This window comes from Dreissena polymorpha, chromosome 7, assembly GCF_020536995.1.
Source record: "Dreissena polymorpha isolate Duluth1 chromosome 7, UMN_Dpol_1.0, whole genome shotgun sequence".
In the NCBI taxonomy this organism is placed as follows: Eukaryota; Metazoa; Mollusca; class Bivalvia; order Myida; family Dreissenidae; genus Dreissena; species Dreissena polymorpha.
The window spans coordinates 78,395,601-78,422,382 of record NC_068361.1 but is presented as its reverse complement, the minus strand read 5'-3'; the positions used below and the strand labels follow the sequence as shown (position 1 = coordinate 78,422,382).

The following is a 26,782-nucleotide window of genomic DNA, read 5'->3' as shown; positions in this document are numbered from 1 at the left end:
GAACGACAACTCTGCTAGGAGAATGTAATCAATGACGAGCAATCTCCTACGCAGTGTCGAATGCAAAAGGGAAGTAACTGAAAAATCGAGTTATCTCAATCGGACTGGCTCGATCTTTTACATAGGTCGCCATTGTGAGAAATTTTTTACGATTATGATACCTTGGACGATGCTGTTAGCATCGTCAAAAATGACAAATAAGGATGTATGTATTTATTAACATGTAATCATCTTAATAACAACTGTGTAATAATTATTTATTAAAATTGTGAATATATGAGTTAAACAATACGTTTAATTATAAGGAGTACGATTTTTTTATCTACGAATTTCAACGAAATAATACATTAAATGATAAGAATTAAATTTTTATCATTGAAATTAAATGAGTTTGCTTAAATGCGTTCGTGTTCTGTCTACGTAACAAATGTAATGTGTATTTTTGTATATAATTTTTTATACAAATCAAGTTATATAACTAAAACTTATACACAGTTGTTAAAAGTAACAGATTTATTAAAATGATATATAACCATTATGACAATGGTGGTTACTAGTTGACATTTTGGGGGTCACTATACTCTTCCGTATCTTGGTTACAAGAATTCTATATGAAGTATGTGTGAGGCTCGCTCTGTGTAAAGGGATTTCAATGCATTTGCGTGAAGTGTCGTCCCATGTTAGCCTGTGCTAGACACTTAACACGCATGCATTAAACACCCTTTTGAGAGAGCGACGCTCAAATATAATTTATTATAATTAAAGACACGATAAAGGCCGATTGTTTCTGACATTTATGTAAAAGGCATGACTTTGTGAGAATTGTATTTTTTTAAAGAATTTATATTTTACATTATATAAAAGCAAGCATTGTAGAAAAGATAATGGAAGCAACGAAACTCGATTTCAAAAACCATAACCGTCAATTTTGTTAACCTACCGGTATTTAGTGGCCTTAAGTTTAAGTTTAATAGATTTTTGTTTTCTAGCCCAGCGGGCTCGAAAGAAATATACTTACGTACAAAGACGAGTATAGTTAGATGTTAATTTTAGTGCATATTCTTTTAATTTACATCCAATTAAACAGTGTCCGATTTAGGCAATCTACTGCTGTATAAACTCGTACGTTGTCAGGGTGCAGAATCAAAGGGGTTTTAAGGGGTTTACACACGGGCTGGACGAATGTAATCACACCATTAAGAAATGTATTTTTTCCAAATATCTCAAGATATTATAGTACATTTGAAAAAATTCTCAGTGCATAAAAGACAGTTTTTATTGCAGTTTGTGCTGATGTCTTAAGGTATAAATCCATGAATACGTCTTAAATCGGTGACACAATTTCACGTTGCATGAAGCATAACCGTGTAGTACAAATCGAATTTTGATCAAGAACACAGGCTTATTAAAGAGAGTAATTCTGCTGTATTTCGTATTTCCATAAGCCGCATAAAAAACTGTCTTTAATGCACCAGTTGAAATTCTGAAGAAAAATTGTTTTAAAAAGTTATTTGAAATAAAGCACCACTTACCGTCATGTTTAAATCCATTCAAGTTAAAAGGGGGAACCCCACAAAATCACGTGATCCTGCATCCTGGTTGTTCTACATGAAAATCGTCGTTTACTTATTTCTAATTAAGTAGTGTGTATTCACTTTTTATACAATATAAAGCGACAATATATATCTAATTATATAAGAACTATACCCAACTTGTCATGTTTAAAGTTTTCATTTCAGTTAGCTTCGGAAATTGAGCAAAAACTAGCAAAAATGTCCGGATTTATGTTCTTTGTCAGTGATACATTAAAATAAAATGAATGGGTGGTTTGACACCATAATAGATCTTTAAAAACATACCGTTGCTCGATCCATACCAGAGACAATTTCTTAGGTTCATCATAATTTAAGTTCGTTTTCGTACTGTGCTCCAGGAAAGCGAGCTGGAAACGCTGCGCACAGACTACGAGCAGGTGCGCAAGGACAACTTCCGGTTAAAGCAGTCGCTCATGAAATGCGAGGAAAAAGTGAAACTGCTTGAAACTAGAAGTACGTGTACGTAAATTTTAAATGCTAAGGAACCAATTGTTTAAAAAAAAAATTGAAATAGTTGGTAAGGTTACAGTGATATTTTTTTCCGGAACAGAGTTTTGATAATTCTGGGTGACTTTGTCACAGTACAAAATTTGCATAAAGTATTTTCTTGTTCAGTACATTTTAGAGTTTGTAATGTATATCATCCCAATAGAAAATAAAAGATTTGTTACCTGATACATTTTTGAACACCTGGGGCAAATACTTAATATTTTGAGAAGAAATAATTTTCCTGTAAACCCTGTGTTGAATAAATTCTTGTTGACTTTTTAAATGAAGTTTGTTCTATACGAAAATCCAGTGTTAATGACAAATGTTGTCCCAGATAAGCCTGTGCGAAAACAGTATTTAATGCAAATTCTATTCATAACAGCGGCTCTCCAACGTAAGAACAGCCGGGAGCGGGCTCCTTCTGTGAAGGTCAGCCCGACCCACGGGCCACCACCAGCGGGTGCGGAGAGTGAAGGGCCCCACGGGGGTCTGGATCTGGAGTTCGCCAAAGCCCTCAGAGACTTCTTCCGGGACGTAGAGACGTGCAGAACAAAATGAAGGACATGAGAGACTTTGGTGAGCCACAGATAAACAGATGTTAATCATAAATTATACTTTTTAACCCATTTATGCCTAGTGGACTCTACCATCCTTCTAAATTGGATCAATTTATTTCCAAAATAAGGGATGTCTAGTATATTTATTTCTATATTTAGAATATTTCTTACAGAAATTCATTTAAGCAAACAGCGCAGACCCTGATGAGACGCTAGGCATAAATGGGTTAAATTACGTTTCATTGTGTTTGCTTTTTTCATTTGTCTTTAGTCAGGAATATTGGGTATGTGTATTAATAAATCTCTATTGAAATTACTTTTTTACATACTTGGGAATCATTGATATTAATGGGAAATTAATTTTTGTTGATTTCATGGGTTGACCAAAACACGAAATTAACGCACACAAAAACTCGTTGGAAAATGAACGCAAATTCCTCATTTTTTCCCAAATCAAGAAACTACAAATTAACTTGTACGAGAAAAGAGACTTTCTTTTGCATTCTTCTTCTTCTTCTCCTTCTTCTTCGTCTTCCCCTTCTTCTTCTTCTTCTTCTTCTTCTTCTTCTTCTTCTTCTTCTTCTTCTTCTTCTTCTTCTTCTTCTTCTTCTTCTTCTTCTTCTTCTTCTTATTATTATTATTATTATTATTATTATTGTATTTTTTATTTTTTATTATTAAATTTTTATCTTCAGTTTCAACCTCCAAGCAGTCGGTCGGTGTGAACGGTTTACGGAAGTCGTTTGAAGATCACGAGCAGACGCTTGTGCAAGCAGACGATCACCTCAACGACTGTTTGACGTCACTGAAGAAAAGTGCGGCAAACGCGTTACGCAAGTCAAGACCTAGCACAGACAAGTGATAGACAACTAGTTTTAAAGTCAAAACAGTGAAAATGTCGAAAAATTTACAAATCTGAGACGTTATTTACTCGATGAGAGGTCGGAGAGCAGCTAAAAGTTATGTCTGCGATTAATTAAAATGGGAAATATGGATGCTTCTAACACGGGATATAGTGTAAATATGGTTTCTCACAATTTAAAAGTTGCAATCGCTCATTTTGTTAATACACAATCTGAAAATGATGTGCTTATGTGGTATATTTGTTTGTGAACATATTCAAGTTAATATCGTTTTATGCCTTTCATGTTACTTTTTATTATTTTGTCAGAATTTATATCTTTAATTTCTACATTTGTATCTCCATGACCATCAGAGTTTGATATTGAATGTTGCCCTACCACACAGGTTATCAATTGCAAGTCATAATGTTTGTTGTTTCCATTGAAATACCCACATGAAAGGGAAGGTCGGGCTTTTGGCGTTATTTTTTAATTAAGTCATTTTCCACTGACGTAACGACGTTCAATGAAAGAATTCTTTAAAATGTCTACGATCGATAAAACAATTAATCGGAAACCCAAACTGGAAAATCCCGCCCAAAATCTAGTGTCGGCACCAAAATTGAGATCGTCCGTGTGAGTAGAATTGAACAACTGTTGTTTTTTTTACCGGCTTATGCAATCGCTTCTTAATTTGAAAATATTTAAAAGCCATTGTCCAGCAGAATTTTAATAAAAATGTGTGTATTTTCCATTGAATGTAGCAGTTTGACTATATCATGTGTTTCAACATTGTTGAGGTGTCAGGTGCCGCGTTCTGTGAAAACTGCATGCGCGTAAAGTGTCATCACAGATTAGCCTGTGGAGTACGCACAGGCTAGTCAGGGACGAAATTTTTCAGATTGTATGAATTTCTCCGTCTAAAGGAATACTTTTCTAAACGAAAAGTTTGGCGGAGAGTGTCGACCCTGATTAGCCTGTGTGGACTGCACATGCGCTGCTTGTGTTGAGTTAGAGGCTTGCTGGCGGATTACAATTGTGGTTTACATTGAACCTTTGATAGGGCTAAATTGATGTTCTTGCGTTTTGCAGCGGACTCGTTTAACATGATGCGGCGTCTCATCAGGGTCTGCGCTGTTTGCTTAAAGGAATTCCTGTAATAAATATTCTAAATATAGAAATAAACATACTAGACATTCCTAATTTTGGAAATAAATTGATTTAATTTAGAAGGATGGGAGAGTCCACTAGGCATAAATGGGTTAAAATGGCTTGTTAGCAGATGACATCGGTTGATTCCTGCGGTCGGGTAAACAACCTGTGATGGGGTCCGCCTGATGGCCAACCGCTTTTGCATTGAACTTGTAAGTTCAAAATTCTGATTTTGCAATTACATTTTTTTTTTCATTTCATCCATTACGGTCAGTATTATACTCATACATGCTTTATATTTACATTCAGAGATATTTCATTGTTCATATCATGTGACATTACAATCAGAAACATTGAGTGTACTTATATTATAAGTGTATGAATAAAGTTTGAAAACTTGCAAAACGCTGTTGTTACACAAAAGGAAGTAGCAAAACTACCCTCTAGCTAATGATTTTCGCCAGTTCAATTTAACGTATCATAAACAAATCTGCAAAGGTACCCTCTTGTTAATGATTTTCAACAGCATCAACTAAACGCTTTTAGTTTATTTTTTAAGTAAATATTGTTAGTTTCGTTTCAAACATTCTGTGCGGACCCCCCCCCCCCCCCCCCACACACACACACACAATTAAAGCATTTAAGAATAACATGAAATATATATTCGGTGAAATCACAGTCCGCACAGGCTTAGCAGGGACGACATCTCTCGCCTAAAATTTATGGACGCCAAGAAGATGCTTCTTTTAAAGGAAAAGACTCACAAAAAGCGAAAAGTATCGTCCCTGATTGTAGATGACACAGGCTAATCTGGAAAAAACACTTGACGAAGATGCATTAAGCCCTGTTTTCCCACAACAAAGCTCAAATGAGTGCTGTTCAGATCAAAACCAATTTCAAGTTTTTAACTAGCGGAATTTTATGAAAAGACATTCGAAGTCTTAGTAAATTGTTGGTCATTTCTTAAAAATTGCAGTTTGTATCGTGATCAAAATTTCTAAAGAAAAAATAATAGTATCATAATCATGTTTTGATTGGATGCAGCATCGAAAAGAGTTATACGTTGTAAAGTAAATAGTGACCGTGTAAAAAGTGTCGAACAGATTTAACTTCTCCGCAAATATATAAAGGCGAACGCTCATTTTTTGTTTTATAAATGTTGTTTTAATTTTCAACAACAATCTCTTAGTCTTGCGTATAAAATGTATGTTTTCTGTCTCAAACAAACTAACATGCTGGAGTTTCGCCTTTTGTTTCAATATTTTTTTTAAGCGGGGTTTAATTGCTAAATGCATTGTTTCATTAGAATTGTTTCAGATGTCGGCAGACCATTGTATGAAAGATTTCGAATAGTTCGATCTTGATATAAAAACATTATCGTTTGAATGTTTTACAATTTCAAGTAGAATAGATTGTTGAAAACAATATCTTGTGATAGGTTCGTAAAGTTCATCAAGTGATTTGGACATAGACCATTATATATTTCGAACATATACATGTTTTATGATAATTTCGACGTTGTGCAAAGCTATATTAGTTCATTTCAGACTACACATTAGTCGATACAAATCATATAGAACATTTCTAGATAGAGTAAGAGAAGTGTTATCACTCGCTGATTTTTCCCAAACGATTCGGAAATATTGACTACGTGCATTAAAACCCGATTGTTCGAGTACAGTCGTTGGCTGTGACAAATTACTTATATGATTTTTATAAGCTTTCTCTACGTATTTGACTGCATTCGTACGGTCCGATAAGGAGTCGCTTTTGTTTTGTTTGTGCTGCAAATAGAAAGTCATCGCCGTTTATAGAAACAGGAATAGATTATAGACGGAAGAACACTAAACTTTTAAATAGGGGCTGTTACTGTTATGTGTAATAATGCTTATGACTGGGGCCGTACAAAAGGCTTATTTATTGAAAAATTCATTCGCATCTTCATTTAAAAAACAACAACATTTGTTAAGTCATTTAAAAAGCCCAAAACAATTTATGCATAATAATAGAAAACTGATTGTCTGTACAATTTGAACTACACTTATCAATGGAATTGTCATTTGACCGTTGTTCTTGCTTACAAGTTGATTTACAAGTGTTTATTTCACAAGTAGATCGATATGTATACACTGTTAATGAGGTACGGCTATTTGTCATGTCTTCCAGTGCTTCCGAGTTCAAAGTAAGGCGTTTGAAACAAGCTGCTTGTTTTATAAAGCAGGATGTTTCCTGGTTCATTATGATTGAACATGCATTTTATGCTGTACACGTTTTTAACCATACATGTCCCTATAATAGAATATAATATAAAGTATCCCATGTGTTGCTCATGTGTTTTGTTGTTTTCAGTATTCGTAGTTATGTATGTTATACAATAGCAAAAGTGGCAGTTTTATGATATTTTTCAACGACTGCCGATTATGCCTATGATCTACTTTTTTTCAACTCGTTCACCTTTGCATTATGTTGGTATTTATTTATTTTCGAATTTCGCACAAGCTTCATTTGCTTTACTTTGTTAAATAAAGGTAAGTTCCTGTAACAGCCTTCCTATGACAAAGCTATTTTAGCTCTTTTTTATAGAAACAGGAAATGTCAAACAAGTTGTGGACAAACAGCTCACGAGTATACCAATACGAGACTGATATAGTACAGGATAACAGGCTACTTCCCTACCGTTGTGTAATATATCAGGTGAGGCTTAGAAAATATATTTGTTTTGCTCGTGCCGAACTTGATATATTACAAAACGATAGGACAGTATCCTGTTTTTCTCTTTATCAATTTCTAGGTCCACATTTTGAAAGAAATAATACAAAATAATCGCTTTGACGCTTGATTTGTAGCGTGAAGTAATATAATGAATAACTTTTGAGTTGTCAATCGCGACGTCGTTAGAAAGTACGAATAATACTTGTAAAAAATAATTTTTAATCTTTTGTTATTGCTTTTTTCTAAAATGTATTATATCTTGGCATAAAATTGTTTGTTTTGTTGAATCTGATTCTATTTTAATAGAAAATCAAAAAATCGCACAGATAAGATATATTGAACCATTCGCCAGTTACATATATTCATCTACCAAGGTTATACATTAGATTAAGTGGGTATAGCCGTTCCTAGTTAATTGAAACATATTTCATGTCAAATACTTGAAGCCACATCAATACTCAAAATGAACGAATATTCTGTCAAAGTTGACTCATAAAACGTCAGTGTTCTTTAGAGCAATAGGCCCAAAATTCAACGCTAGATGTGGTATGGTAACATAGATTTGACGAGATACAAAATGTTCGTTTTTATTTGTTGTGCCACAATATATTCCATGCGAATTTCCCGCTACGATATCCGACCATTTACGAGCAAACGCGAGACTGGCATCGGGCAGCGTCGAAGGCATGACGTAGTTCGCATGAGCTGCCCGAAGTCAATCTCGCGTTCGCTCGTAGATGTTCGGATATTGTCCCGGGAAATTCATATGGAAAATATTGTCTGACAAAAACGAGCATTTTTGTGTAAAAACGAAACTCGATTGCATGAAATAAGCAAGTTCCATTGAGAATGTTAACCCATTTATGCCTAGCGTCTAGAAAAAAGGGATTGGCAAACAGCGTAGACCCAGATGAGACGCCGCATGAAGCGGCGTCTCATCAGGGTCTGCGCTGTTTGCTTAAAGGAATTTGTGTAAGAAGTATTCTAAATATAAAAATAAATATACTAGACATCTCTAATTTTGGAAATAAGTTGATCCAATTTAGAAGGATGGGAGAGTCCACTAGGCATAAATGGGTTAATTTCGTCCCATTCGAGTGATGATGTAGCTCGTAACAAAGACAAAACACTTTTTCTGCAATTTTGTGTTCCGTTGACCAGGTATAGTTTTTTTTTAGTCTTTATCGCCTATGACACTCCCGATATCAATACGGTATTTACCTTTTGTAGGGGGAATATTTTCCCTATCGAAGACGCCATAAACGCACCTTCGTCCAATAAACACTTCTTCATAACGGGTTTCCTATATTCGTTAAATCGGGAGGAAACACGAAAGCATCAGTATCTGACTTTAAGTTGACATGGAAATGCAAAATATATGGGATATCGTTAAAACGTGGATACTAGGACGAACAGTAATACAAAACAGATGGTTTAGTATATTTGGCACAACGATGTAGGCATGCCAGCAGGGATGTCGGTGGAACAATAAGTGACAGTGACGGAATGTGATACTTTTGTAAGGATCCTCCTGATGTCTACCAACTAGACGAAGATAAGGCGATGGTCGACGCTTTCCGCAAAGAACTCTAGATAAAATAATGGACTGATATGTAAGTATATTGTAAGAGTGTGTACCACATGAAAATAGTATGTGCCATTGTGTTGATTTGTTTTAGGTTGATATGACATTATTACACCTTTTGAAGCAATTTTCGATGGCAAATAAAAAAAAGATAATGCAAATAGTGTATATATAATGTACATGTGAGTTAATTAAACGGTATAAATACAAATAATAAGGTATGGTATTTTTATTAAAATTAATAAGGCAAACATACTTTTTGATCGATAAGAAATCATACAAACTTTTTATGAAATTTTGAAATATAAACTATTGTTAAATATAATATTCATTTCAAATTGTAACAATAAAGGCCTAACAAAGAAAGTAACTTTTGTCATGTTATGTATTTTAGAATAATTATTGTACGCCTGTCTTAATTCATTATTTTTGTCCTGACATAAAGCCATTGTGATCATTCTCAATATTAATTTTGTAAATTAGGAATACAGTATTTTGTATCAATACATTATACATAATATAACCATTCACTAAAAAGTGCTATAATCTTTATCTCAAATTTCTCAATTGGGAAAGAAAGTTTATGTTTTACAATCCATAATAATAAATGTGCAAGATAAAAATGTATAGTATAACCGATTCATTTGACAATACCTTAAGGGAAGGCCTCAAAAGAGCAATGTCGTGGACTATTTGAAACTGAGACATTAACACTGAAATCAAATAACATGCTGACCAATGGCAATAATATCTCCTATCCCAACCCAAGCTCAGAACTTACCGCCAAATTAAACACGAACTTGGATGTGAAAATGATGTGTCTATACAACTACCAAAGCACTTGAGATCTAACATTGCTCAAATAAGAACATGTACCTTGCCGCTGCGGATCGAAACCGGACGGTTTAGAAACCTAAAAATCGAAGCAAGACCGTGCTCAATCAGGTCGAAACAGAATACCACTTCTTATTTGAATGTCCATTTTACCTTTGTTTAAGATTATCCTATTATAACTGTGTATCAAATATAAAACAAAACATAACTAACATTCCATATAACGAGAGGCTAACATGTATGCTGACTGATAAGAGACTTATTTATAAATTTGCATTGTTCATTCAAGATTGCTATATGAAACGATCGGAAACATTATATGTATCCGACATAAATTAAAACAAATCAATATGTAAAGTATATAACCTATGTAAATAATATTAGTTATTTCTACATGAACTTGCAATACTATGATTGTAAGTCCACTCTTTAATTATTAACACAAGTTCTTCATCTATACTATCCATGTTTATACTTTAAACAATTTAACTCTTTTTATTTTTGTGATCTATACACTATTTTGCACTATTTTGATGTAATTTTATGACTACACCGATAACATGTCAACTCAGTGACTCGTAAGCCATTTATATGGCTGGGTAGTACAATGTTTTTGTAAATATTTTTGCTTATTATAATATTGATCGTATTATTGCTGTAAATACCAATGATTATTTATGTACTATGCGTCACTTTAATAAAATATACAACATAACTGTTGGAACAGTGCATGAATAATGTAAATAGAGCGCGAACATTTTGATGTAAAAATAACAAAATGACTACTTAAGGCGTGAGTTTGATACCTGTTTGCGAATGTAATTTTCAGACATTCTTTGCCTTACGTATAATCTTTCTTACGTTTTGATCAACTATTTTATTGTTTCTAATTATGCATGTGTCTCTATAAATAATATGTTTCTGTGATATGATATCATTTAAAATGTAAAGGTAAAACAAATATGTTTTTAAAACCAAAAGTCCGTCTAAGTGCCGTTAGATCGGCTTAATGGTAGGCCTTGACTAACAAAAATATCTGAAGTGTGCACTGAATTTTGTTTATCGGCACACAATACTACGAATTATCGCTTTGACTAAAATAGACGTAAACTTAACAGATCTTTACTTGTTTTCGTGTACTGTTAGAAATATATATTCACCTGATACATTTGTGTCTCGGTCTGAGAAAACGGGGTTAAATGCATGTGCGCAAGTTTCGTCCCATATTAGCCTGTGCACTTCGCAGAGGCTAATCAGGGACGACACTTTCCGCATTAACTGGATTTTCGTTAAAAAGAGTCTTCCTTAAACCGATAAATACAACAAAAAGAAAATTGTTGTTCCTGTGCAGTTCGCACAGGCTAATCTTGAACGACACTTTACGAACATGCATTAAGCCTCTTTTTTCTCAGATTGAGGCTCATTTTCTTTGCAGTGGGAATGGACCATCACACAAAATGCGAGCAGCGTCGATAACTCCTCGGCCCTGACAAAGTCGTCACAATGGGACACACATGGTTACGTCTGCGTGACCATAGTTGCGAATGTTCGTCCCCTTCATCCTCCTGGGCAACCTCATGGTTATCATCTCGGTCGCTAAGTTCAAGCGTCTCCACATTCCCACGAACTACTTTCTGACATCACTGGCGGTTGCCGACGTTTTGGTGGCGGCAGCGTTGCCGTTCTATGCGCTTGCGGAATTACATCATTTGAACATGGGCGACAGTTCTTTGTGTATTATCGTTAACCGCGTTTTAATGACCGCCGGTGGTGTTTCGGTCATGACCCTTGCGGTGAACGCTTATGACCGCTACACGGCCATCATGAATCCGCTAGAGTACATTTTGATCATGACGCCGCGGCGGATTGCCGTGCTCGTGCTCATATGTTGGATCTTCAGCAGCTTTATATGTTGGGCCCCGTTTGTGATCGGTTGGTACACAAGCGTACCAGGCGAAGAAGAACATCACTATAATCAACTGCACAAGAACGCTAGAATTTTATTCACGGGTGCGATATTTGTGCCCTCGTGCATTCTAATAGTGTTCTTCTACTGGCGGATGTTCCTGATTGCCCGCCATCATGCGCGCGCAATCGCCGCCGTAGAGCACTCAGTAAGACGAAGCCTAGAGGCACGCTTCGTGCGCAAAGATACGAAATATGCGAAAACAATCGCCGTTTTGATAGGAGTATTTCTGTGTTGCTGGTTGCCGTTTCAGATCTGTATCGTTGTGGACATCACGCACCAAGTGTCCTCCCACAGATGGTTACATAATTACCTCATGTTGCTTGCATTTCTCAACAGCGGGGTCAATCCGTGGGTTTACGCATATAAATCTGTGGACTTCCGCTCAGCGTACAAGAACATTTTCCGACTCCTGTGTAAGCAACCCGCGATTCCAGACGAGCGGGCTTCAAGCAGTGTATCCTCAGTAAGCGGACCAGCAGCAACGATTTCGCGCATGCGACTGAACCGCGTTAACAGCCGGGTAGCCGCGAGTAACATGCTCCGAACGCTGCGGCGGGAAGTTGGTCGAACAAGAGTAGAATACGCCCTCGACCGGCGATTCTCCGGTCCCTTCAGAGCGGGTTCCACTATTGGGACGTTGCCCGATTTGCTAAGAGTATACGCAGCTAGCCCTAGACATAGCTCTCTGGTGAGTACATGTATTGAAGAGGAACCCCCTTCCAACATTAACGCCGACTCTGGATGCGTCACCGGCGATGTCGAAATGACCAGTTACGTCATTGCATTTCCAGTCTCCGAGGCCGTCGAACACTCTACTGAAGTACCTTGAGAAGTACCTTGCATTTGTGGACAAAACTAGAATTAAAGAACAAGAATCTCGTTTCCATAGGTACGGGGATACTGCGACCGAGTATCTGCTTTCATGATAGGTCCGGGGATACTGCGACCGAGTATCTGCCTTCATGAAAGATGGAAAAACGATATTGGATATATCATGGACCGATTTACTTAATGTAATTTTACAGGTATCATAATACGTCCGTATATACATCTATGTATATATAACCATCTCGTAAGTTATTGTAACACCTCATAAGGCTAATATATCCAGAAACAAAGAAAATATACTTCATGGATTTAATCACTGTAAATTGTATAAAAACGGACATAGGTAAAGTCCAAATTTGACAAACGTCTTTTTGTGGGTTAAAAGTCAAACTTAAAACTATTGAATAATACAAGCATTACACAAAACTGAATATGAGCCTTCAAGGCAAAGTGCTATATTCGGCCAATATCTTGTAAATGATATTTGCAGGTCCTTATTTATTTAGTATACATGTTTTACGTATACCATTATATTTTTGTGTGAATAAAATATATTTAAACACAAAAAGAATTATAAGTTTATTTAAAACAAGATGTGTTTGTGAAACATTATGTCCCCCTCCCATATATTTGACATTTGACCTTGAAGGAGGACCTTGACCTTTCACATCTCAAAATGTGCAGCTCCATGAGATACACATGCATGGCAACTATCAAGTTGCTTTCTTCAATATTGCAAAAGTTATTGCCAATGTTAAAGTTTGACGCAAACAAACCAACACACCAAAAGACACGTCAAAAACAATATGTCCCCCAATATAGACTGGGGGACATACAAAATACCGGATTCCGTTATTACAAACGAAGCATTAGGTTAACAATGCAAAGTGGTCATTTGTTTGAAGTATTTGAGTCATGTGAGTGGAGTATTTAAGTAATGTGAGTGGAGTACTTAAGTCATGTGAGTGGAGTATTTAAGTCATGTGAGTGGCGTATTAAAGTCATGTGAGTGGAGTATTGAAGTCATGTAAGTGGCGTATTTAAGTCATGTGAGTGGAGTATTTAAGTCATGTAAGTGGAGTATTTAAGTCATGTGAGTGGAGTATTTAAGTCATGTGAGTGGAGTATTTAAGTCATGTGGGTGGAGTACTTAAGTCATGTGAGTGAAGTATTTAAGTCATGTGAGTGGAGTATTTAAGTCATGTGAGTGGCGTATTTAAGTCATGTGAGTGGCGTATTTAAGTCATGTGAGTGGCGTATTTAAGTCATGTGAGTGGAGTATTTAAGTCATGTAAGTGGAGTATTTAAGTCATGTGAGTGGAGTATTTAAGTCATGTGAGTGGAGGATTTAAGTCATGTGAGAGGAGTATTTAAGTCATGTGAGTGGAGTATTTAAGTCATGTGAGAGGAGTATTAAAGTCATGTGAGTGGATTATTTAAGTCATGTGAGTGGCGTATTTAAGTCATGTGAGTGGCGTATTTAAGTCATGTGAGTGGAGTATTTAAGTCATGTGAGTGGAGTATTTAAGTCATGTGAGTGGAGTACTTAAGTCATGTGAGTGGAGTATTTGAGTCATGTGAGTGGAGTATTTAAGTCATGTGAGTGGAGTATTTAAGTCATGTAAGTGGAGTATTTAAGTCATGTGATTGATTATTTAAGTCATGTAAGTGGAGTATTTAAGTAATGTGAGTGGAGTATTTAAGTCATGTAACTGGAGTATTTAAGTCATGTGAGTGGAGTATTTAAGTCATGTAAGTGGAGTATTTAAGTCATGTGAGAGGAGTATTTAAGGCATGTGAGTGGAGTAATTAAGTCATGTAAGTGGAGTATTTAAGTCATGTGACTCAACATTTTACCTCAAACGACTTAAGTATTTAAGTACATGTAATATTATTGGAGTATAAAATATACTTAAAGTAAACCATCAGCTGCATCAGAGGGAGAAAACCCTTATTATTCGGCCCTTTACTTATGGAAAGAATGCAATAGCCAAACAACGAGGCACAAAACAAATGTAATAGACAAGACACATACGCACGTAACTAACTCACAAAACCCACACAACTAGAGTCACTGTCAACTAACTCACAAATCCCACACAACTAGAGTCACTGTCTTTGAACGTTCAATGCAAAGTAGTCGTTTAACCGCAGTAAGTCCATTTCTATCATTATCAAATAATGAGTGACAGTTTGGGATTCCTATTGTGACGTGCATTTGAATACACTGACTGATTACTAGTACGTGATATCAAACATAAAAATAAGTTGCACCATATAAGTCATACTCTAATATATTTTATACATTTTAAAACACGTCCATATTGCACAACACTATGATGATATGTGACTTGTTCTGATAAAACCGGGCATAATACATGTGCGTACAGTGTCGTCCCTGATTAGCCTGTGCAGTCCGCATAGGCTTATCAGGGAGGACACTTTCCGCCTAAACTTGATTTCGGTAAGGAGGGATTTCCTTGAAACTAAAAATACCATAAATGCGGAAAGTGTCGTCCCTGATTAGCCTGTGCGGACTGCACAAGCTAATCTGGGACGACACTTTACGCATATGCATTATGCCCAGTTTTCTCAGAGCGCGACTCATATATGTGTAGCTTCTTGTATTGCTCAATTATCGCATTAATGATAAATACTCGTCAAGATGATAAACTCTTTCTTCTATAAGAGACAAGCTGCACCGGATCTGGTTTACAACTCGGTCGTGACTTCCGGAATAGACTATCGTCTGCACTGCGGGGTCTCATTGGTAACTCTGGAACCGTGAGCGTTTTTACGGTAACTATATCAATATCACTGGCATGCACATGCGTTGAATCACCCGCCGTTTGCATGGAAACTCTGCTGTCCATTTGTTTATTCGACCTTGACAGATTGGCGAGATCGCGATATGAAAGGTTCCGTACTCCATCTAACCCCGTATTCACTGTTTCTGCCACGTTGGAAGCGATGGAATATATGTTGGATTTAGTCTTCGATAGTTCTTTTTGAAGTTGCTTGATTTCAGTCTGAAAGTTAAGAAAGACTGTGTTTTGCTTGACATGGAAATATCACAAAGCAAGCAAGATCACTGATCTACGGAACCTGGTTCGAGCCACATTGAATGTCGCCGAAGACAGCCACACGAAACTAAACGCGACACACTAAACGCAAGAATTAGCAACACGACAAACGAATATTTACGACATACGACATTTGAACATTTGTTAGTCGTATTGTCGCCATAGGTTTTAGCAAGAAAACTGCATTAACAAGACTATTCCAAAGCACATGTCCACTACCGGCTCAACCATTGTCAGAATTTTTTTTATTTGTTGCCATACCAACTAGAATTTTTGACGTAAGAACAAACTGAAATGACGCGCACAATGTCCATATTGCTATCTATCCATGTTTTAAGTTTCACGAAAACATATTAAGAACTTTAAAAGTTATCGCAGGATCCAGAAACCACCATTTTCAGCAGTATTTCTAGTCTATTTGTTGCCATAGCAATTAGAATTTTTGACGTAGGAACAAAATAAAATGACGTGCATAATGTCCATATTGTCATCTATCTATGTTTTAAGTTTCATTACAAAAATATTAAGAACTGTAAAAGTTATCGCAGGATCCAGAAATGTGTGACAGACTCAATGACAGACAGACACTCAGAGCGAAAACCATAAGTCTCCTCCAGTGGAACCGGTAGGGGACAAAAACAGTGTCGATGTAAATGTAAAATTAGGAATCATGTGTCCCACTGAATATATAACGTCCAGCTCAAGAAATTTAAATCAACAGTTGACGATTTCACGATATTTGTTAGGTATACTTCTCATTTTCTTATGCCGCGTTTATAGAGCGACTGATGACTATTTATCACGACACGACACGACACTCCATGATTAACCACGCCATTTATTTTCTGATTGACGATTTTGGCACAACTTAGTAAGACAAGTTGAGCATTAACCAATTTATACCTAGTGGACTCTCCCATCCTTCTAAATTGGATCAATTTATTTCCAAAATTAGGGATGTCTAGTATATTTATTTTTATATTTAGAATATTTCTTACAAAAATTCCTTCAAGCAAACAGCTCAGGCCCTGATGAGACGCCGCATCATGCGGCGTCTCATCTGGGTCTACGCTATTTTCAAAGGCCTTTTTTCTAGACGCTAGGCATAAATGGGTTAAACATTTGGATATGTATTGTCTTGTGACGTTGATTGCAGCCGGGCTCCATTCAACGTGACGCTAACCTGGTTCCTATGTTTCTCTCTGTCAACAACATTTCAACATTCGGTTTACTTCTGCATTACAGTTAGGACGTCTTACTTACAAATGAACAACCTAGAAGGTCTTAGTTAGATACACAAAATCATTCGATTAATAGAGAGGAGTTCGATACCTACTCGAGAAACGTTCATACTTCTTCTATCCAGAAAACTTTAAAAGCATCGAGATTTCGACTCATTCAATGTACAATTCTTGTAGCATACGTAAAACGAAATGCAATCCAGCGATTTAACCATTCAAAATACATTAGACAAACGGACGCCAGATCCCTGAACAGAGTTGTCCTGTGTTTCATGTACTTTTGTACGGGGATCGATGACAAAATAAATATGTATTCATTATTTTAACTTTGGGCGTTGCAGTCAAAACAGACGGAACATGGTCGAAGATGTTAACGTTGAATTCTGTGACAATATTTATAACTAAAGTCACGTGCAATAATCACGACTGTTTCTCTTGACCACTACAGGGATCTGTTCAATTTAACAGGTGTGCAAGAGCTGTAGCCGCATTCTGGTAAAACTGAGCATGGTGCATATGCGCGAAGTGTCTTCCCCCTTTGCTGCCCTATACAGGCAAATTGGGGTCGACAGTTTCCGCTTTTAGGGAGTTTTTCATTTAAAAGAAGTCTTTTCTACACGAAAATCCTGTCTGGGCGGAAAGTGTCGGCACTGAGTAGACTGTGTGGACTGCACAGGCTAAACTGTGATTACACTTTACGCAAATGCATTAATCCGATTTTTTTTTCAATATAAATCTCGATAAATCCAGATGTACGGTGCGTACCTCGATTTTTTTCCGACTAATTTGCTCCACCTTCTCGGCCTTGCGCACGAGGATATTGGATATGTAGCTGATGATGAGCGCGACGTAGGCGAGGCCGAACAGGATCCAGACGTACGTCACTATCCGGTACACCGTCAGGGCGTCCGCGCGCCTCGAGAATCGATTTTCGGACAACGCTGAAACGAGTAACGTGTATAAGACGCTGAACAAGATTTACGTAAATCAGATGCAGATGCATATATCCTTTTATAGTATCGGTCCTCCTCATAGTATCATGCCTTTCACGAAAAACCTTCAAGAAGTGCTGGAAAGTTACTTTTTTTTTAATTTTTAGACGTTGTAATGTATTTAATGGTTATAATCATTTTCATGATTTCCAGGGTGATGCTATGATTATTTATGTTAGTTTGTTTAAGGATTAATAGTAGCTTTATTAAATGTTTTATATGCCGCTTATTTTTGAATAAAATGTAAAACTATTTTAAGAACAACATGAGCAAGAGTTTCGTATTTCCATTTAGTTACTTTTTTAAGATCAAGCACATGCGCAAAGTAACAACACTCAGCAACCAATCAGAAGAGTCGATTCTATGAGACAACTACAGGAAGCTAAGTCTTGCTAGTATTTTGTCAAAACATTACCAATTTAAATCACAGGTGGTTAGCGAGTGGCTATGATATTAGTTAGTGAAAACATCATTTATAATGATAAATAATCATATTATAACGCAAAATCTACTTTTCTGAAAAAAAAAATCACTATCAAATATATATATATATATATATTACAAGGTATCCAACTCGAAATGTTTATTTATTTAAAAACACGAACAGGCAGAAGATGTACTGAATTTGATGAATTTAAGAAATTCCGTTAGGTTGACCCTTCGGATCTTTGCAAATACGGACCCCAGGTAACCAATTGACGCTCAATTGGTCTTTGTCGGCTCAGGTACTACTTAAAAGTACCCCGGGTACTCTTCAGTGTACTTCAAAGTACCCTGGATACGGAAAATACGCTTAAAGGCATTCATTCCATAATCCGGTTTACTCATTAGTATATTTTTCATTATTGTATAATTTAGTTTACCCGGGGTACTTTTAAGTAGTATTTAGTAGTTTTAAGTAGTACAAGAGCCAACAATGGCCAATAATCCCAACTGACCTGGAATAAAGTCCCCGAAGCCAATGGTGGAGAGGGTGACGAAGCAGTAGTAGATCGCGTCCATCAGATCCCACCCTTCGACTTTCATGAACAGGATGGTAGGAACGATGAACAGCAGCGATACGCCTGCAATCAGAACCACACACATGTAGCGTCGTCTTGGGAAAAAGGGGCTTCATGTTTGCGCGTAAAGTGTCGTCCCAGATTAGTCTGTGCCGTCTAATCAGGGACGACACTTTCAGCTTTAATGGTATTATCGTCTTTAGGGAGTTTCTTTGTAAGCGATAATCCAGTTTGGACAGTATCGTTCGTTATGCACATGCGTCAAACCCCGTTTTCCCAGAGCAATTAAGGACCAGCCCACCACGTTCATTAGCAGGATGGTGGGCACGATGAACAGGAGCGACACCTGGAGCTTCAGTCAGAAACTGGCGCATTGTTTAATACTTTATTACTAATGCTTTCTTTTAGTTCGCGGATTTAAGATAACAAGGGTATATAGTATATACAATCATATATAGACAATAATACTGTATAGCACAGATAAACTACGGAACACCGTTAGTGCCATCGTTTCAACACATTAAAATCCAGAGGGCGAGAATGCGAGAACGCGATAATACGATGCCGACAATGCGACAATACGATGACGACAGTGCGACAATACAGTGGCGACATCGCGATAGTACAATGACGACAATTCGACAGTGTGATAACGACAGTGCGACAATACGATGGCGACAGTACGATAGTACGATGGCGACAATGCGATAATACGATAACGACAGTGCGATAGTACGATGGCGACAATGCGAGAATGCGAGAACGCGATAGTACGATGGCGACAATGCGACATTACGATGACGCTAGTGCGACTATACTATGGCGACAATGCGATAGTACGATGGCGATTTTTAATGTGTAACCACGATGGCCCTAACGGTATTCCTTAATAAACAGTAATGTTCATATCGTTTAAGATTAAATATTTTGTTGGTCGACTAGTGGGTTTGAGTTTCAGGGTTCGTTTTAGACTCATTAAAGTTTCTCAGTGTATGTTTATAGCACACAAAGTACTGGTCCTTTTTAGAACCTAACAGTGTCCATACACGTATTCTATGCAAATGAAGCTATACTATTTTTTAGTCTATCATGATGGTATATTTTATGAACTTCATATCATATTATAGTAACGTTATTTGCTGTACATAAATACGCCTATCAATAATAGTGTACAAAGATTACGTACCAATGTGAATTACTTATCACCATTGGAAACACTATGGTGAGATATTGGTTGTACATATGAGCCGTGCTCTGTGGAAAAGGGGTTAAATGCATTTGCGTAAAGTGTGGTCCCAGATAAGCCTGTGTAGTCCGCACAGGCTAATAAGGGACGACACTTTCCGCCTCAACTAGATTTTTGCTAAGAAGAGACTTTCTTTAAACAGAAAATATCATAAAAGAGGAACGTATCGTCACAGATTAGCATATGCGGACTGCACAGGCTAATCTGGGATGACACTTGACGCACATGCATTAAATCCTCTTTTCACAGAGCACGGCCCATATCTTATTAATATGAGCCTAGTTCTGGAAAAACTAGGCTTAATGCATGTCCGTTAAGTGTCGTTCCACATTTGGCGGTGCATTGCTTTTTAATAGAATGTAATCTGTATACAATACCTATTACAATGATAAGCACCATGTTGAGATACTTGTTGAGGGCAGGCTTCTTGGAGCATAACTTCAGTTTGTTGACCCGGTGGGAAAGCTGTGTGAGACGACCGCCAATACCTGTAATATTGACAGAACCTTTCAAGACCCACGTTCTGAGAAAACTGAGCTAAATTAAGTTTGCACAGGCTTATATGTGACGACACTTTCCGCTTTTATGGAATTTTTCGTTTAAATGAAGTCTCTTGTTACCGAAAATCCAGTAAAGGCGTAAAGTGCCGTCCTGTATTAGCCTTTTCAGACTTAACAGGCTTATCAGGGACACATATGCATTAAGCCCAGTTCATAAGAACGAGGCTTTAAATCAAATAGTAGAGCAACACTTTCACTAAAAAGCGAGACATGTATGTACATTTAGATCCGTTATTGAATGCTTTTCTGTGATATTTGGGGGAAAATAAATGATTTGAAAACGTTAATTTACTGTTTCAAACAGAAAAAATAGCAATGAAATTATATTGCTATTTTTCACTGTTTTTTGACGTCCTGACGTTATATTTCCCGCGAAATTCGCCTTCTAAACCAGACTGCAACACTCTTGACAATACCTTTTTTCAATAATCAATCGTCAATTAAAATTGATAATAAAAAAAAAATATTGCAAATAAATCCTTTTTTTTAATATGAGCATCAGGTAATATGTAATGTAAGTATGCCAATTGTTTTCTTCACATCGTGAATGTAACTAATAAGATCTATTTTATTGTAAACAAGAGATGTGTTCGTCAGAAACACAATGACCCCTATTGCGCCGCTTTGATTTTTTTTTGTTTTGACCTTGGACCTTGAATGATGACCTTGACCTTGAACTTCCACCACTCAAAATGTGCAGCTTTATGACAACGCCGCTTTGAATATTTTTTTGACCTTTGACCTTAAAGTATGACCTTGACCTTGAAGGATGACATTGACCTTGAACTTCCACCACTCAAAATGTGCAGCTTCATGAGAACGCTGCTTTGAAGTTATTTATTTTTTTACCTTTGACCTTGAAGGATGACCTTGAAATTGAAGGATGACCTTGAACTTGAACATCCACCACTCAAAATGTGCAGCTTCATGAGAACGCCGCTTTGATTTTTTTTATATTTTTTTACCTTTAACCTTGAAGGATAACCTTGACCTTGAACTTTCACCACTCAAAATGTGCAGCTTCATGAGATACACATGCATGCCAAATATCAAGTTGCTATCTTCAATATTCAACAAGTTAAAGTTTTCGGACGGACAGACGCCATATATTTGACATTTGACCTCGAAGGATGACCTTGACCTTCACCTTTTGCCACTCAAAATGTTCAGCCCCATGAGATACACATGCATTGAAAAAGTTATGACCAATGTTAAAGTTTTCGGACGGACAGACGCCATAAATTGACCTTTCACCACTCAAAATTGCAGCTCAATGAGATACTCATCCATGCCAAATATCAAGTTGCTATCTTCAATAGTGAAAAAGTTATGGCCAATGTTAAAGTTTTTTTTGGACGGACGGACAGACTGACTGACATACTGACACACTGACACACTGACATACTGACGGACAGTTCAACTGCTATATGCCACCCTACCGGGGGCATAAAAAGTGTGTAAAATTATGATAAAAGCAAAAAGTAACCATGCAAACTTCTGTATAAAAATGATTAATAATATTAAATAAAAAATCTGAAATATTCGTACGTAACGGTGTATCAAATGTTTTTAACTGGTAGACACAACGACTTTTGTTTATGATTAGAAGCAATCATTTAAGCGCAGACCCTGATGAGACGTCTACGCTGTTTGCCAAGGCTATTTTAGACGCTAGGCATAAATGGGTGAAGACTTGTTTTAGATGACAAAAGTTATACCTTGAAGCATCAAGAACGTCAGGGGAATCCCGATGAGTGCGTAGGCTATAACCACCACCTTGCCGATACCCGTATGTGGGGCCAGGTTTCCGTAACCTGACAAAAGACAACACAAACACAAAATATAAAGCATTTTAATAATTTTGTAGTTAGAATACCAGTGCGAAGCGATCGGTGTTAATATACGTATCTCAGAATGACTGACTATGGAAAACCCGATTGTACCAACGCTGGCCCTTTAAAGATTACACACCACAATAACTGTTATTATTTCAATGAAAATAGTATTGGTGCAATTTAATATGTTCTAGTTGTGTGAACCTTTTGCTTCATTTTTTTGCAAAGTTTAACGCAATTCGTAATACTTCTGATAATAGTTGTATTTCCAATCTCTGCTTCTTCTGAGAATTGCATGCATCAATCGTTGTTTAATATCAATAGAAACGATGGACGTGATTTCGAAAGGGCCAGTTTTGTTTCAGCCCCCAGGTTAGTGTAGTTTTTTTATAAATTATATTGCAAATCGGAATAAGTAAATGAGAATCGACCTGGGAAATCTGGGCTTCATACACGTAGGTAACGTGTCGTTCCAGATTAGCCTGCGAAGTCCACACAGGCTAATCTTGGACAACACTTTCTGCCTGAACTCGACTTTCGGTTAGTAAAGACATGATTTAAAGGAACAATTCCATTAAAGCAGAAAGTGTCGTACCTGATCAGCTTGTTTGGACAGAACAATCTTGCTAATCTTGGACGACACTTAACGCACATGTATGCATTAATCACCGTTTTCCCATAGCGCGGTTCGTATTTTAATTACCTATGGTGGTTGCTACGGTCACGACGAAGGAGAACGATCCGGAGAAGTCCCAGCGCGTTGAGACGTTGGTTCCCTGCAGCGTCCCTTGGGCGAACGTTGTCTCACTGCTTATCGCGTCGATGAAGGCGGCCAACTCCTTGTGACTGATGCACGTGTTGTTTTCTATAAACATATAATAAAATGATTCTCGCTCTGGAAAAATGTGGTTTAATGCATGTGCGTAAAGTGTCGTCTTAGATTAGCCTGTGCAGTACGCACAGGCTAATCTGGTACGGTATTTCACCTTGAATGGATTTTCGTTACGTTGAGACTTTCTCTAAGAGATAAAAAGCATAAAAGCGGGATGTGTCGTTCTTGATTAGCCTGTGCGAACTGCACATGACAATCTAGGACGACACTTTACGCACATGCATTAAGCCCAGTTTTCCCACAACGGTGCTTATGTGATGATATATGTACATATGAGACGTTGACGCCAAGGACAAATCGGAATTGTATACACAAGTCGTGAAAATGAAAGTAAAGTTCGAGAACACGACGTTGCAGTAAGCGCCAAGAACATAGCGGTGCAGTTGTCATCAGTCCAAACAAGAAATATCTTTAAAAAGATATACGGCGTTGATGTTGTAATGTTTGCGACCAGTGAAAGGAGATGGAATGGAGCGACCATGTATTTTATTGAAGGTAGTGAGTGATATTAAGATAATATAGTTTAATGTATTAACAAATAAAAATGAAGAACAAGAAGAGTTGAAATTGTATGTTTTACTGTCAATAAGTATTGTAGAATGTAAACATAAAAGACTCAATATTGCAAGCATCATAGTGATATGAATTTTTTTGAAGAAAAACAGAACTTTACATAAAAAATAAACACAACTAGTACAAAGAAACATATTTACATTAATAAACGCAAATATGGATTTTAATAAATCAAAGACAGATATATTTCCAACACCTATATACTTCCTTAGTATCGCGGGCTACCGCTCCCAAACCCCCGCTTTGTCGATAGTGGTAAACAACTTCGTACCGGTAAAGTGCAATCTAGCTTGTTTTTGTAGTGTTAGTGTGGCCGCTACGACATGTAAACAATAGATTCTTTTAATTGTAGAGACATGTGATTAATGCTATACTGCTTCGTAAACTAAGGAGAAACGTTTCTATGTAATGTTTAGAGGATGTTTTGTATAATGACAGTTTTTAATTTATTGTAATTCACATGTAATTTACATATTTTGTATTATTAGCCAATGCACAATTCGGGTTTATTTATTTCGGACCTATCATAAATGAAGGTCATCTAAGGTCTAAAGTGACGTTAAACAGCTACGCCGAAAAATTAAGAACGCGTAGAGTCTTCCTTAAACCGATAAATACAACAAAAAGAAAATTGTTGTTCCTGTGCAGTTCGCACAGGCTAATCTTGAACGACACTTTACGAACATGCATTAAGCCTCTTTTTTCTCAGATTGAGGCTCATTTTCTTTGCAGTGGGAATGACCATCACACAAAATGCGAGCAGCGTCGATAACTCCTCGGCCCTGACAAAGTCGTCACAATGGGACACACATGGTTACGTCTGCGTGACCATAGTTGCAATGTTCGTCCCCTTCATCCTCCTGGGCAACCTCATGGTTATCATCTCGGTCGCTAAGTTCAAGCGTCTCCACATTCCCACGAACTACTTTCTGACATCACTGGCGGTTGCCGACGTTTTGGTGGCGGCAGCGTTGCCGTTCTATGCGCTTGCGGAATTACATCATTTGAACATGGGCGACAGTTCTTTGTGTATTATCGTTAACCGCGTTTTAATGACCGCCGGTGGTTGTTTCGGTCATGACCCTTGCGGTGAACGCTTATGACCGCTACACGGCCATCATGAATCCGCTAGAGTACATTTTGATCATGACGCCGCGGCGGATTGCCGTGCTCGTGCTCATATGTTGGATCTTCAGCAGCTTTATATGTTGGGCCCCGTTTGTGATCGGTTGGTACACAAGCGTACCAGGCGAAGAAGAACATCACTATAATCAACTGCACAAGAACGCTAGAATTTTATTCACGGGTGCGATATTTGTGCCCTCGTGCATTCTAATAGTGTTCTTCTACTGGCGGATGTTCCTGATTGCCCGCCATCATGCGCGCGCAATCGCCGCCGTAGAGCACTCAGTAAGACGAAGCCTAGAGGCACGCTTTGTGCGCAAAGATACGAAATATGCGAAAACAATCGCCGTTTTGATAGGAGTATTTCTGTGTTGCTGGTTGCCGTTTCAGATCTGTATCGTTGTGGACATCACGCACCAAGTGTCCTCCCACAGATGGTTACATAATTACCTCATGTTGCTTGCATTTCTCAACAGCGGGGTCAATCCGTGGGTTTACGCATATAAATCTGTGGACTTCCGCTCAGCGTACAAGAACATTTTCCGACTCCTGTGTAAGCAACCCGCGATTCCAGACGAGCGGGCTTCAAGCAGTGTATCCTCAGTAAGCGGACCAGCAGCAACGATTTCGCGCATGCAACTGAACCGCGTTAACAGCCGGGTAGCCGCGAGTAACATGCTCCGAACGCTGCGGCGGGAAGTTGGTCGAACAAGAGTAGAATACGCCCTCGACCGGCGATTCTCCGGTCCCTTCAGAGCGGGTTCCACTATTGGGACGTTGCCCGATTTGCTAAGAGTATACGCAGCTAGCCCTAGACATAGCTCTCTGGTGAGTACATGTATTGAAGAGGAACCCCCTTCCAACATTAACGCCGACTCTGGATGCGTCACCGGCGATGTCGAAATGACCAGTTACGTCACTGCATTTCCAGTCTCCGAGGCCGTCGAACACTCTACTGAAGTACCTTGAGAAGTACCTTGCATTTGTGGACAAAACTAGAATTAAAGAACAAGAATCTCGTTTCCATAGGTACGGGGATACTGCGACCGAGTATCTGCTTTCATGATAGGTCCGGGGATACTGCGACCGAGTATCTGCCTTCATGAAAGATGGAAAAACGATATTGGATATATCATGGACCGATTTACTTAATGTAATTTTACAGGTATCATAATACGTCCGTATATACATCTATGTATATATAACCATCTCGTAAGTTATTGTAACACCTCATAAGGCTAATATATCCAGAAACAAAGAAAATATACTTCATGGATTTAATCACTGTAAATTGTATAAAAACGGACATAGGTAAAGTCCAAATTTGACAAACGTCTTTTTGTGGGTTAAAAGTCAAACTTAAAACTATTGAATAATACAACATTACACAAAACTGAATATGAGCCTTCAAGGCAAAGTGCTATATTCGGCCAATATCTTGTAAATGATATTTGCAGGTCCTTATTTATTTAGTATACATGTTTTACGTATACCATTATATTTTTGTGTGAATAAAATATATTTAAACACAAAAAGAATGTTAAGTTTATTTAAAACAAGATGTGTTTGTGAAACATTATGTCCCCCTCCCATATATTTGACATTTGACCTTGAAGGAGGACCTTGACCTTTCACATCTCAAAATGTGCAGCTCCATGAGATACACATGCA

General features: G+C 37.5%; 4 protein-coding genes across 9 annotated transcripts in view; 3 read left to right on the top strand and 1 right to left on the bottom strand.

The window, feature by feature from the left end:
* The window catches only part of LOC127838419 (kinesin-like protein KIF28P), a 53,168-nt gene extending 48,931 nt beyond the window's left edge, over nt 1–4,237 (top strand). For 3 of the 5 annotated variants that reach the window (XM_052366181.1, XM_052366178.1, XM_052366180.1), the window contains 3 exons: nt 1,934–2,054; nt 2,467–2,660; nt 3,337–4,237. In XM_052366181.1, coding sequence (XP_052222141.1) covers nt 1,934–2,054; nt 2,467–2,642 — 297 coding nt within the window. In that variant the 3' untranslated portion in view covers nt 2,643–2,660; nt 3,337–4,237. The remainder of the gene's footprint in view (nt 1–1,933; nt 2,055–2,466; nt 2,661–3,336) is intronic. The other 2 variants (XM_052366183.1, XM_052366179.1) reach the window with 1 other exon arrangement.
* Nucleotides 4,238–8,699: 4,462 nt separating this feature from the next.
* Nucleotides 8,700–26,631, top strand: LOC127838911 (5-hydroxytryptamine receptor 1B-like). 2 transcript variants are annotated; one of them, XM_052367002.1, is made up of 2 exons: nt 8,700–8,960; nt 24,719–26,631. In XM_052367002.1, the coding sequence occupies exon 2, from the start codon at nt 25,064–25,066 to the stop codon at nt 26,078–26,080; it is 1,017 nt and encodes a 338-aa protein (XP_052222962.1). In that variant the 5' UTR covers nt 8,700–8,960; nt 24,719–25,063; the 3' UTR covers nt 26,081–26,631. The 2 variants fall into 2 exon arrangements, with proteins under 2 accessions (XP_052222962.1, XP_052222961.1); XM_052367001.1 differs by lacking the exon at nt 8,700–8,960 and adding an exon at nt 8,978–9,150.
* Nucleotides 11,219–13,014, top strand: LOC127838910 (trace amine-associated receptor 1-like). The gene has a single exon (XM_052367000.1). It carries the CDS (start codon nt 11,311–11,313, stop codon nt 12,562–12,564), a length of 1,254 nt encoding a protein of 417 aa, XP_052222960.1. The 5' UTR covers nt 11,219–11,310; the 3' UTR covers nt 12,565–13,014.
* On the bottom strand, nt 16,875–23,396 carry LOC127839857 (potassium channel subfamily K member 4-like). Its single transcript, XM_052368247.1, has 6 exons — nt 23,225–23,396; nt 22,405–22,500; nt 20,504–20,614; nt 18,818–18,943; nt 17,653–17,828; nt 16,875–16,880 (listed from the first exon to the last, which is right to left on the bottom strand). The coding sequence occupies exons 1-6, from the start codon at nt 23,394–23,396 to the stop codon at nt 16,875–16,877; spliced, it is 687 nt and encodes a 228-aa protein (XP_052224207.1).
* Nucleotides 26,632–26,782: the final 151 nt, after the last annotated feature.